Source organism: Nyctereutes procyonoides, unplaced genomic scaffold (assembly GCF_905146905.1).
Source record: "Nyctereutes procyonoides isolate TBG_1078 unplaced genomic scaffold, NYPRO_anot_genome, whole genome shotgun sequence".
Classification (NCBI taxonomy): Eukaryota; Metazoa; Chordata; class Mammalia; order Carnivora; family Canidae; genus Nyctereutes; species Nyctereutes procyonoides.
This window is the reverse complement of record NW_026575122.1, coordinates 19778171-19791836: the sequence shown is the minus strand read 5'-3', so window position 1 is coordinate 19791836 and position 13666 is coordinate 19778171. Positions and strand designations below refer to the sequence as shown.

Here is a 13666-nt window from a genome sequence, read left to right as displayed (position 1 = left end):
TATTACCAGCTCACTTTACAGATAGGACTCCTGGTAGAGAAAGAGAGAGAGACAGACAGACAGACAGAGAGGAAGAGAGAGAATATACAACCCTATTCAAGTACCTGACAGCTTCATGAGAAAATCAGACGCCATCTTAACAGAGATGTCCTGGCTGAACAATGCTGATGCACTGTTGGCCACATACTCGGAGGGGTCTTTCAGCTTTGTGTGGTTGGCCGGCCTGTCGGCAGCATTCAGAGTAAAGGAAGTTGGCAGGCCGTTATCTTCCTTGGGTTCCTCCTTCACCAGCAAAGGCGAGACGCCAGCCCCACCCTGGCTAGTCCTCTCTGGAGTGTTGGACGTCATCATGGTCCCCACTAGCTCTGTCCCTCCTCCTTCCCTTTGCTGCCCCAGGCAGGCACTGTCACTGAGGTGGGGAGATCCCTTGACATCTGGGTCTGGGATCTCCTCCTTCACCTTGGCTTCTGTCCTCAGGAAGTGCTGATGGCAACGCATGTGGAGTTTCAGGCTGAAGTGGCGTGAGGAAGTGAAAGGGCATAGCTGGCACTGAAAGGTCTCTCCCCGGTCCTGGTGCTGATGAACCTGATGAAGAAGCAAGAAGAATGAGCTCTCCACCACCTGCTTACAAAAAATGCCTTGTTGTATAACCAGACTATTCATCGACCATTTCCTCACAGTACCAAGGGCTGGGCTGGCCCAGGAAATAAAATCACCAGAGGAGTATTTCATTTCCCTGCTCCAGATAATGAGGTTCGTCCCTAAACAAAACATGGGTCCACGTAGGTTAAGAGCGCATTATTAGAGCCACACTCACAACTGAAGATGCTGTCTGCCGATGGAGGCTGTTTTTAGTAGAACTGTCCTAATATTCTAGTCATCTCATCTCAGTGGGTCTTCAAAGAAAATACAAACCCAGCACAGTGCGAACTTAAATAATTACTGGTTGGGGGGAGTCAAAGGAGGCAACCTGTCAAGTAATTCCTTTCACAATAATAATAAGTCATACGCGCCCGATTATTCTCACTTGGAGAATTCGTTATGTTTTGCAAACATAATTTCAATTTTCAAAACACTTCTCCAGGTAAATTAAGAACGTGGAGAATGACATCTCTGGAGTATTCCCGTTTCATAGACAGGAAGACTGAGACCCCAGAGTAAGTGGCTTGAGCAAAATTACATACAGAGCAAGCAAAGTAGAGTGGGAGAAACACCAAGGTCTGATCCCCACCAAGTATTCTCAGCAAGATGAAACTAATGTTTCCAAATGTGGTTCTATCAGGCTCCAGATTCTGATATCTGCAATGAAAGAATGCAGACTTTTAAATCCAGTTCCTGTCTCACATGCACAGTACCTGTAAAAATTGGAGGAAACTTTTTTCTTCCTGTCCCTACCAAATTCAGTGCTTGGAAAAGTGAGGAAATCATTGCACTGGACTGAGCCAGGCTTGGAGCTGGCAGGTGCTGGTGAGCTTGTAACTTCCCCATTCAGCTCTGCCAATGTACTTCAGTGCTGACCTGCTACACCCTGCTATTTCAGGACTGCCCCTCCCTGGCATGGAAACTGCCAATTGTGGAAATTTGGGCCAAATGATTTGGGGAGTTGTGGGATCTGGACAAACAAGTGATTAGGATTCAAAACCAAAACAGCACCGATACCTCATCGTCCAGCAGTGACCCAAGTAGGATCTGAACCCAGGTCTGACAAAGGTTAAAGGCTAGTTCGTTAATTCACTGCACCACCTGGCCCCTCTGCGTAGGCTTCCTTTCCAAGACAGCAAGTTTTACTACAGCTGTTTATGCATTCTGAATGCAATCCAAGAGCATTATTCATCAGCCAAAACATACTTTTAAATATTGTTAAGTGACCAACAAAAGCAAAGAAATTAAAAGTTAATGGTGAGATCCTGTCGCTACAGCACCCCACTGTGGCTTTTTGAAAAAAACAGCCGAAGACATTCTGGGTCCCCCATCGCATGAATTTCTTTCTCAGAAATAACCATATAAACTTCAATTTAGGTGCAGCAAGGCCTCGCGCATTAAAAGGTTTCCCCTCTGCCAGGTCGGGAGGGGCCGAGGGTTAGGGACGCGCTCATCACTGGCTGTTAACATCACCGCTCTCTGTTCTTTCATAACAAAGGGATTTCACTCTGGAGCTGATCGTTTCATTTTGCTTTCTCACAGAATCATGAAGATTCCTCCCCATTTCCTCCACCCAATTCCCACAGAAGCAGGCACCTTGGGGGCTCGGGTCACAGCCCCACAGGACCCTGACAGGTGCTGCCTAAAGCATGTCCAGAACCAGGTGGTAAAGGTCACAGGGGAGACCGCTTCCAACGTCCCGGGAGCAGTGGGGGCAGTGGGGGCAGATTCCATTTCAGAAGCGCCCTTACATCTATCAACCCAGGAAAGGAGCTAATCCAAGAACAGAAGCTCCGGAAGCAGCTTCTGGAAGAAGGGAAGGACAGAGAGTGAGCCCAAGCTCTAAAATCAAAAGGGAGCCCTGGACTGAAGAGTTTGAGCGCAAGTATTTTACGTGGCTTCTTTTCCACCAGATCCCAGCCTTGTTATATTTAGTTGTGGAAAAATCAGTGTCGGTTTAAAGGAAAAACAGTGGCCATGGTGTTGACTTTCGCACTTATCATTTTATTTGAGTTACAACTTCCCAAAGGGGCTATATGTCGCCTTGGGCCCTTGAAAGAAGTATTCCCACAGTCCTCCTGATGCACTTTCCTCCCTTCTGTCCTGACAGAAAAGCACTTTCCGTTATAACTTTTAATCTCTTTCGCCTAACACTGGCTTTGAGATCCCTCTAAGTCCACTACTGTGCAGAAATGCTTGTCTAAAGCACATCATTCTTTCCAGGCCACTTAGAGACATGTTTATTGACTGGCCATTTTGTACCAAGAGCATCTAAGGGGCGGGAAGTAGAAAGCACTGTTACATCATGAGGTCCATCTCCCAGTGGTGGCGGGATGAGCATGAGGAAGCTTTGGCAAACATCTGCTCCATGTGCCCCTGTAAGGGACCAGGCTGGGCAGGGAAGGCATTTCCTCAGGAACCACCGCTCCTTAAGTGGCAGGTCCCAGGCCAGCAGGACTCTGTGCTCTGACCCTTGCCCTGTTTCTTGCCATTACTTCCTCAGTGTTCTTTATTTCAGCAGTCCTCACCTTTTCTGTTCAATCTTGGCTTATGAATTTCGCATTTAATTCCTGTATGCTCACTCATCCAGGAAAGTTGTAAAAGACTTAATGGGAATCTAAGATAACCCGGAGGAAGCTGGAGGCATTTACAAGCTCCTTCCTCAGCTGCCCATAAAAACATTTGCGAGATATACAGAGGGAGGAAAGGCAGTTTTTTTTTAAAAAAATTGTACAGTGCCCAGCACCCAGTGGGAACACAGTCAATACTGTCCGTGTCAAACAAATAAAGCAGAATCCCCATTCGTCTTCAATGGGTCTATATCATCAATGTGCAAGGATATACGTTAGAATAGTAACAATGGTTCTCTCTGGGTGATGGGTCAATTTTAGATTCTTGGCATCTACCAGTTTTTAAAAAATTCTCACCATTAAAGATGGATCACAAAAAGAAAAAGGCAGCAATAAAATTTAGAGTAATTTTTAAATCCCACATCATTACTTGATTTTCGCATGTAAAGGCTAACTCAGAGAACTCTTGGGTAACAGTGGCCAGGTTAGCTACGTTAACCGAGTGTGCTCCATGCAGCCACTGTATTCAGTTGCTTCATGTCCATTATCTCATTTAACCCTTATAACGACTCTGGACACCAGGCGATAGATCGGATGATTATCTCCATGAGTGGAAAGAAGGCTGGGAGAGGTTAAATGATTAGCCCAAAGTCTCACCACTACTAAAAGTCGTGGAACTGAGATTCTAACTGAAGCCTTTCTGACCGCACACAGCGTGAGATCTTAATCTATAGGCGACACTGCCCCCACTTCATAAGCTGACTTTGTTTTAGAAGACCTATTCATATTTTTAGTCACTGGTGAATGCAGCAGAAGACATCTATTGACAAGACCACTGCCATTATACTCTTATGTAGACTGTTGACAAAATTTCTCAAAATTTGAGTATGTCAAATCAAAACAAAAGCATGAACTCTTTAATTAAAGGAAGAAAAAGGTGCATTCGGGAGGTGGAGAAGAGAGGAAAGAAAGACTACACCATTTGATAAAATTAAACTTGCATGAGCCCTTCTCACACTTCCCTTATCAAAAGCTTGAGTCGTAGCTCAACAGGTTAGGACACCATGAGTTTGAATAAAGTAGTAATTTCACACAACTGCTTTATTGTACTGGTTATTGATTTGTTCTGAAAGCATTCTGAGACCCTGCGACCCGCAAAGCCCTGGCCGCTCTCATCTGTGACACTGTCATGGCCGACCGTCTGCATCATCAAGGCACCCAACTCATCTCCCTATGGTTTCAGGGTCAGTAGTTCCTGCTATTGAAAACCCATCTTTTTTTCTGTGGGTTTATAAATAGGTTGTTTTATGTGACCCTGAGCTGAAACCAAGCTTACAAGGTGTCAGGCTAGATGCAAGTTTTCTGCTCACTGAAGCTTTAAATTTGCCAGACCTGATTTCTAAACACAGTGTAAGACACAGTAACGAAAACAAATTTTAGTTTTAAAGGCATTCCTTTTGAAGGCTCATCCTGCTAATGAAATCCACTTTGCAGGTGTAAAATACGAGATTTTGCTTTGGGAAGAGGTGACAGAGAATGAGGAGGGGAATGGAAAAACCAAGTAGGCTCAATAAAATCCAACCAACCAGAACTCCTGGTTCAATGGATTCTGAAGATGAAAGGCAAGCTACTCCCGGGAGAAAAAGGCAAATGATAGAATACAAATTACATCATGGATTTAATTTTTCTTTTTAATCTTCTAAGCTATCTCCTAAAATCAGGAGAGGTGCTGTCTGAACACACATTTTTCGAGCTACAATTCACAACGATCCCTGATCTATTCAGACAGATTATTAGGCTCCAGGGTTTTGTATAAAAGCAAATATCTCAATTACGTAAATACACTATGCTTCTTATGGCAGGGAAGTAAAAACGTTATAAACAATGTCGACAGCCAAACTATATTGAAAATATCGGTGGGAAAATCAAGGTGTTCAAAGACAGTTATCGAAATTAAATAACCACTACTGAACATTTCGATGTCAGATACTTGGCTAACATTATCTCCTTAAATACTAATGATAACTCTTTGAGATAAACATTATCGTTCTCATTGAACAGATGAGAAAATTGAGAGCCTAAAGTTCATTTGCTCAAGGCCACTTAGCTAGTAAGTTGCACAGTAAGATTTAAATGCAAGTCTGTCAAATTCAAGAGCCCATGCTGTTTTATCTAGTGATTTTCTTCCTTGAGTTTCAGAGAAAATCTTTGTTAGTAGTGGGGTCTCCAGAAAGATTTCAAGATGACTAAGTTTTCTCCATCTCACTTAAGAGTGAAATGCAGTTGTTTTTAATAAGACATTGAAAACAATGTCCTTAGATGTTTGATAAGTGTGATCCCGGGAATTAGGACACCACAAACAGGGACAGCCTCAGGAGGGCCCTGTCTTGTCAGAAATAGTCCCCCAAGTCCCACACAGGGTGAAAGTTAGAGCCCATGTGTCTTTCAAGGTCCTCACTCCTCCTCTAAGGAGCCTCTGGGTGTTCCTGTGGGTTTGTAAGCTGGAGAACAAAGCAACAGCAGAAGAGGGCAGTCCCTCTCTGGGGTAGGGGTGCAGCAGCCCATCCTGTACTGGTCTTTCCTGCTCCTTGTTCTTCCCTAAGTCTTCCTCCTAGCGCCCCAGACATGCACTGCCATGCAAGGTCAAGGTAGGCTGCTGCTCCCCAGTCAGAAAGGAGGACTCTATATTATGTCTGTTAAAGTCTTTGCCTTTAAGTTCTTGGTTGTAAAAAGGACAGGAATAGCATCACTAAGGAGACCCTCCTCAACACACTTCATTGGTGCTGCATGCGACCTTGGAATCAATGAGCGCTTCATTCCGTAGGCTCCACCACGGCCCCTCTCCTGTCTAGAAGCCGCCAGCACCAGGCCATGTGCAAGAGCTTGGGCTGTGCCTGCCTCTCTGTAAGGCCCGTCCGCAGTTGGCTTACCTTCATGTGGGATTTGAGATTGTCCTTGCGAGCACACCGGAATGGACAGAGCGGACACTGATGACTTTTTAAACCTGTGTGAATCACCATGTGCCGCTTCCAGTAACTCTTCCTTTTTATAACCAAACCACATATTGGACACTGGAAAGGCTTTCCGCTTTCCTCTTCAGAGGCTTGGAAGAGGGAGAAAGAAAGAAAAATTGAGGAAAACAAAAAGGGACACTGCATCCAGCATTCACTTACATGCATTACTATATAAAGAACACTAAAAATGATTTGGTATTTTTCCTGGGCAATTCCAAGACTTTATCCATGAGGGAGTTTTATTAAAGCTTTTCTTCAAGTAGAAACCCATGTTCATCTCATTACTTCCATGTGGGTTCCATTTTTCAAAATCTGACCAGGCTGCTGTGTGACAGTGTCACTTTTGAAGGCCATCCTACACTTAGGAAAGTGTCTGCAAAGGGGCTTTGCCTGACTTGTCCTAGTTCAGCTCAGAAAAGCTTGATGTCAGGGGCTTTGTTTCCTGAAGGAAACCTCCAAACCTGAGGCCATTTCTGAATTCCTAAATTTAGAAAACAGCAAGAAATAAAGACAAATCAAAGGGAACAGGGAATGACGCATTGCACCACACTGAAAACCAAACAGCCATCATAAACCACTCCAATGGAGACAAATTTTAGGATCCTACTGTTGACTTGTTTAGTTATGTCTTGAGCAAATGCTACTGCCAGTTTGGCCATCAGGGGATCTTAAGGCTAGGGTTTTTCACCTACTTTTTTTTTTGTCCCTCTGGTTGTCACTAATAAGATCCACTGCTTTCTTCTGCACTGGGCCCTACCACCCACTTGGGAAAGAGCTACAAAAAGGCAATCACAAATGCTTCCATTTTTTTTCAGGAAAGCAAACAAACCAACTACTTCCTCCAAGGAAAGCTAAGATAACTCTCACCTCCTCCATCCCCACAGCAAAGGGTCTGTGTTGTGACACTGTGTTGCTACACCTCTGGTCTATCAATTTATATTCCAAGGAACACAGTAGCTTCTGCAATTTGGGGATATAGTAAATAAAAACAAGTAGAGTTAAAGACTCAGACTTTCCTTTCTTAATTATGAGGGATCAGAAATATTTCCAAACTGATTAACTAAGTCATAATACACTCATAAAATAAAATATATGAAGCTGTTTTTTAAAATGAACTAGATCTAGAGATACTGATAGAGAAACCTGCCCAAGATATTACAGCAAGAAGATTGAGCCTGTACATCTAGGTGGATTCTGTTTTTGTTTTCTAGAAAACAAGAATCAATTGTTGCTAATACAGTGAGGTGAAAGGTTGAGAGAAAACTTTATAAAGGATTAATCAAGCTGACAATACCTACAGCCACTCATTAAGCTTAACATTCCTAAAAAGGGGACAGACATTGTAGGCCTTCTGATAAGCCACCTATGAAATATTCCTACAAAAAGTTTAATCAAGCCTCTATATAACTAGAAGGCTACCAGAAATATGATTAAAATAACAACACATTAAACCCACATGCCCAGGGGCCAGAAATCAGCCAAATCCAGAATGTGGGCAATTCTACAGGACAGCTGACAGTCTCTTCAAGGAAACAGCACTTGGGAAAGGGACACGGTTATGGAGACATATCAAACAAATAGAAGGTGTGAAACTGATTTTGATCCTAACTTGAACAAATCAATTATGAAAAGACACTTCCGAGATACTGAGGGAATACTGATTGTAGCCCAGGTGTTCCATAAAATCATGAAACAAACGTCGATCCCCTTAGATGTGATAATAGTTACCGTGTTATTATTATTTTTTTAAGTTCTCTGGTGGAGATAATATATATGGTAACACTTACAGGCAAATGGATACGAGGTCTGGGATTTGCTTTTAAATGCTTGAGCAAAAAAGGATAAGGAGTAGAAAGAATGGGATGAATAAATGAAACAAAAAATGATATCTTTTTATTGGTAGGAAAATGGTGTGGAAGCATACCCAAGAAACTATTAAGCAGTTACCTTTGAAGAACTGTGGGTTAAAAGGAAGGGGTCAGAAAGGGAAACTTGTTTTTATTTTACATTATTCTATGTACACTGAAATTTTTAATGCACATATTATCTTTATAATTTTAAAAGGATACAGTCTCATGTGTAAACTTTAAAATCATCTTATTATTTATTCATGGCATCAACTGAGTCTCTATATGCAAAGGACCACTTATCATGGATGGAACCAGAAAGGTTCTAGAATACAGTCAGGGTATTCTAAAAATTCTGTTTTACTATCAAGAATATAATAAGCAATCTTGGTTACCTTAACCAAGCAACCTGAAAAAGAATCTGCCAAAAATATATCTTCAAGTCTGGAAACTCTACTTGTGATGCTTCCATCATAAGCATTTCCTTTTCTGATTGGGGGATGGGGTGGGATTGAAGGTTCTCTTTCACTCCAGGACAAGCACGCTTTGTAGAGGCCTAACAACAGGACTTTTTTTTTTTTTTTAATTAACCTGACTTTAGCTTTCCTACTGCTTTTGTTGATTGCCTCTGCTGACCTAGCGTCCTATCCCTAATTTGGCCTCTCATTTTCTATCCTTCATTGTCATTTCTTCCACTCTGGTATCTTGATCACAGAGACTACACATTGAACAATAGATTGGAGAGAAAAGGCTGAACCAGGCCTCTAGGTGAAATTACTGTTCTAAACCAGAGGGGGGAAAAATGATAATGATGTCTATTTGGGATTGTGAGAACATCAAAATAGTAAGAAAGATACATGCAAACAGGCTGCCACTGATCTTCATTTTTCCCATATCTAACCCGCAAACTGCCTAATTTTATAGAACTGTCTGGAACAGGAAAGGAAAATGGAGACGTCCTCCACTGACCTAAGGTTTCATGGCACATCACAGGAAGGCAATAAAAAGGCATTTGGACAAAGACAAAATGAACATGGCCAGTGTCCCCTGGATACCTTGTTTTTCTTAATGTGACCAATACTTTCCTTACTTTTTCTGATCCCCCCCCAGGGCCCCCTAGGGTGTATTACAGAGCACACCACATTAAATCCTGCACATTAGCATTTCATATAAATCTATTTTATTTTGGAGCTATGCTTCCCTAGTTTTAATTAATACCAAAAGACACACGAATCATGTACAAATTAGGGTGTCCTTGGATTGAATGGGAAAAAAAATTAGAATACTCATAACGATAAGAAACTAATGGCAAGATATGTGCCAAAGCACTACATTATTAGAACTGTTTGAAATTTTTAACTGATCATGGCAGGAAAGGAAGAAGACAGAAGCCAAATGATAAAAATAACCATAATACAATGATCGATTTTCAAAGTTGGCCATTAATCTCCCTTGGTTAACATTTGCATTTTTATTTATTAAACATTTTTTGATATTTCAGTAGGATGCCCTCCCCATCTATATGATGTTGATAACTACTTTGGAGAAGGGAGGAAGTAAGAATGTGTTCTAGTTCGTATGCCAAACTATTTTCAAGGAACTGACAGCTGTAAATTTCACTCAAATTTAGAGCCTAAGGAAATATGACCACTTCCTCAGACTAACCACACATTCATAAGGCAATAGGATTGAGACATTCATTATTTTACCCGGTTTGCAACTGTCTGATAAACAATTTCCCCCAAATATATCACTAGCTGGCTAATATCACCACAAACAAAACGAAATCCCCCCAAATGCTAACAGACCCAGGGGCATCAATAGTTGCTACTTTGCTTCTTTGGAGAAAACACATTCTCCTTACAGACAATAGTATTACTGGAGTAAGGGAGATAATAAATGTGTGTAAAATGCCTGTCACACAGTAAATGGAAGCTACTGGTAGTAGCTGTTGCAATAATAATAGTAATGATAGGCTCTAGTCATACCTTCCAAAGCAGGAAAACTCACCAGGAGAGCAGATGTAAATTTAAACAACTGACATCACATAAAATACATAGCTAGGGGCCTAGCCCCAAATGGTGATTTTTCACAGGAGCCCGGAGAAAATAAAGGGGCAGGAGTCCACTGTGCTATGCAGGTAGGGTCCAGCTCAGCCTAGGCAGAACTCTGATGGGCAAATTCAGCTCAGCAGGGAAAAGAGAGAGGTGGAAAGACAGAAGGGGAGGAATGGGCAGAGGCGGAATAGGCTGGGGCAAGGCTAGAGGTCTTTACCTGTGTATCTCCAGCACCAAACAGTACTGGGTATGATGTACAATTCAATAAATGTGTGTTGGACTGTAATGAGAGTAATTGGAAAGGGCTGGGTCAAGAGAGTATCAGAAAGTGAAATGAGTGCTGGAAATGAAAGAAAAAGGTACAGGAAGCTGCCAGCAAGTCCCAGTGGAAGCGGTTGTCAGCCCAAGAGTGCATACTTTTCACATAGCACGCCAATACATGTCTCAAATGAATGGGTGTGGAGAGATGTTTATGTGCTTACATCTCACCTATTTCTAAAATGAATTAGGAGCAGCTGATATTTAAAAGCATACAGTATGACTATACCAATAATAAGGCACAATGGTAAGTGTTTAAACTATTTACCATGACAAGATCTGCCCAAGGCTGAGACAATCTTGTGGGAGGTTTGATGGTGAATTTTAAGAAGCAAGATAGTTAATTCAAAAACTAGGGGAATAAACAAACATTTGTCTTGAGTTGATGGACAGGAGTTCAAGAATAAGAAAGGAAGAGCAAGGAACCTTAGTACAGGAAGGAATCTTGGAGCTAATTCCCAACTAGCTCAGTTTATAGATGAGGAAGCTGAACTGAAGTGTAGGCTTAAAATCCCTCTGCTAGTTAGTGGCAGGTTGGGATTGGAGCCAATATCTTCACTTCTGGTTTGGTGTCTATATATAAATCCACAAAGCAACAACAACACATATCATTGAGGGAAAAAAAATCAGGAGGCTCTCATTAACTTACTTGCTTTAACTCAAGGTAGGAGTTTTCAAACCAACATAACTGTTTTATAGGCCTTGAAATCAAACTTTCTCTTGTTAGATCCTACGTGCCAATTTGTAGAAAAATGAGCTAATTTGCAGGCAGTTTACAGGTGGTATCTGCATATACACCCGACTGCCTTACTATACACATCGAAGGAGTTCAAGCCGCCCAGTGACCCTGGCTGTACATTAAATCATCCCCAACTCCACTCCAGGCCCACCAACCCACCAGGGCACATCAGCGTAGGAGGAACCAATACACATGGAATTTATATCTTTTAATAGAATTTCATGGGCATGTCTCTCAAATGCTATTTCAGGGTGTAAAACCTATGTTAGCAACGGATATCACTGGGTTTATCTGTCATTATTGACGCTGATGTTACTAATGCATATTTTAACGACTGGGAAGTATTCAATAAAACTAAGAGGTTGTAGATATCTGGATATCTAGATGAGAGGCAGTCTAAGTTTAAATGGCTGGGGAAATAAAATTGAGGTCAGTGACAGCTAGTTCTGAATCTTGATTAAAAAGTGAATTTTCTAAACAAGTTCCTGTCTTGTGATCATTCCCAGATTACAGCGATAATAACCGTGGACCTAATGGCAAGAGAGGAAGAGGTTGCCTCACTTTCTGGACTTTCTATGGCTTTGCAATAAATTTTAATAGCATCACGTAAATATGAAAGAAAACAGTACCCAGAAAACATCCATCTATTGACCCAGGAAATATTCTGAGCCTTCGGTTGCATGAGACCAACATGCTTCTAAGCATACCTAAATTTAGTAAAATAAAGATGTTTCGCAGACGTTCCTTCTGAAACTCTCCTTGTTATTTCTCTTAACTAGGAGCCTGGCATCCTAGGAATCTTGGTGGCCGTTTACAAGAAAGTTTGTCTTTAAAATAAAAACCATTTATTTTATTCTGAGAGGCAACAAACAGTAGCTTCAAAGAGAATTGAGTCAATGTGTGACATTTATCTTTATAGCAAGATATCCCTTTCAGAGCAAGTGCAGCATGTGCTGGGGCGCAGGGTCACATGAAAGAAACCTCCTCCTCAAGTGTCACGTCTCTCTTGCAGGGGGGAAAGGCTACAGAGTGGTGGACACTTTAAAGGAATTAAATACACCATGACCTGGCAACAACTGAATCCTGTTCAAAAAAGAGGAATAAGGTCAGACCTAAAAGACACTTTTTTTTCCCCCACGGTTTGGACTTCCCTTGACCTAAAGGAGGCAAAGAAATGCTGGTGTCTAAATTACTCAATACAGATTGGCTTTTCTAGCACATATCTCTTTGTAACTCCAGAATCAACTTTATATGCCCTTTTTGCAACATTTTGGGAAACAGCTAAGACCTGCTGGACATAAGGATGGTGTATAGTTATTTTTAAGGATTTTTGGTTGGGTTATCACTTGTTTGTTTAAATTATTAGGCAACAGATACCCTAACTCTGCTGCCAGAAGCCAGCCTACATATCTGTTTTGAGTTAAAGGAAGATTTCTTTCTAAGGTAAAGGGGAAAAAAAATAATGACGAGAAATGTTTAGAAACATGGGTGACAGCTCTCATGACATTCTCATGATGCTTTCTCAGTAAAGCCAAATTACATCTGAATGTAGCCCTGGATTTCCCTGAAACCAAGAGTATAGTGTGTAGAAAGGGGAGGAGGGGGCCAGATGGAGAAGATCCACCTTTCCTTCCACTCCTCAGATTCAAAAATCTGTAAGAGCAACCAAATCATCTCTCCATGATATGAAGATAAATAACAGAATTAAATAGTCCATCAACTCCTGCTTAACCCATAATCTAGTTAGCATGCTGTGAAGTGACGATGTTCGCTTTAAGTGAGAAGGGCGCAGAGCCACCCTTTCTACTATTTCCAACTCATGCGGTAAGAAACCAAACTTGAATTTAGGATATGTCCACACGGACACACGAAACATATTCCGATGGTCCATTTCAAGAGCCCTTGTGTTTATCCTCACAGCGATCTTCCCTCTTGTGTGAGTTCTACAAAATGAGTGATTTTTTTTTTTTTAAACCACAATTACTCATCAAGGGAGCTGCTTCACCAACTCTTGGATTGTGTACAGAGGCACGGGGAGAACAGGGGGCCACGGGTGCCAGTCAGCCAGCAGGCGGTTGCAGAGACGCAATCCAAGAAGTTCCTTTGTCTTCCCTTTCAATTTAATCATTTTGAACATTCATTGATTAAAATATTAAGCGGGGTTTTTTTGTTTTGTTTTTTAAGATTTTATTTATTTATTCATAAGAGACGGGGCGGGGCGGGGGAGGCAGAGACACAGGCAGAGGGAGAAGCAGGCTCCCTGCAAGGAATCCAATGTAGGACTCGATCCCAGATCCGGGGATCACGACCTGAACCAAAGGCAGACGCTCAAAAGCTGAGCCACCCAGGCGCCCCTAAGATACTAAGTGTTTTGGCAACAGAAGAAATTCAGGAAAAAGGAAAGAAAAAGTGATTGTTCGTAGGTCTCTGTAAAATTCTGCTGAGAAGCTCGTTGAGATGGTGGCATGAATTAAGTGCA

General features: G+C 41.8%; 1 protein-coding gene across 3 annotated transcripts in view; it reads right to left on the bottom strand.

The window, feature by feature from the left end:
* ZNF827 (zinc finger protein 827) overlaps positions 1-13666 on the bottom strand; it is a 168570-nt gene that overhangs the window by 120876 nt on the left and 34028 nt on the right. For all 3 annotated transcript variants that reach the window (XM_055336373.1, XM_055336375.1, XM_055336374.1), the window contains exons 3-4: positions 6143-6315; positions 105-585 (exon numbers count right to left, since the gene is read on the bottom strand). In XM_055336373.1, coding sequence (XP_055192348.1) covers positions 105-585; positions 6143-6315 — 654 coding nt within the window. The remainder of the gene's footprint in view (positions 1-104; positions 586-6142; positions 6316-13666) is intronic.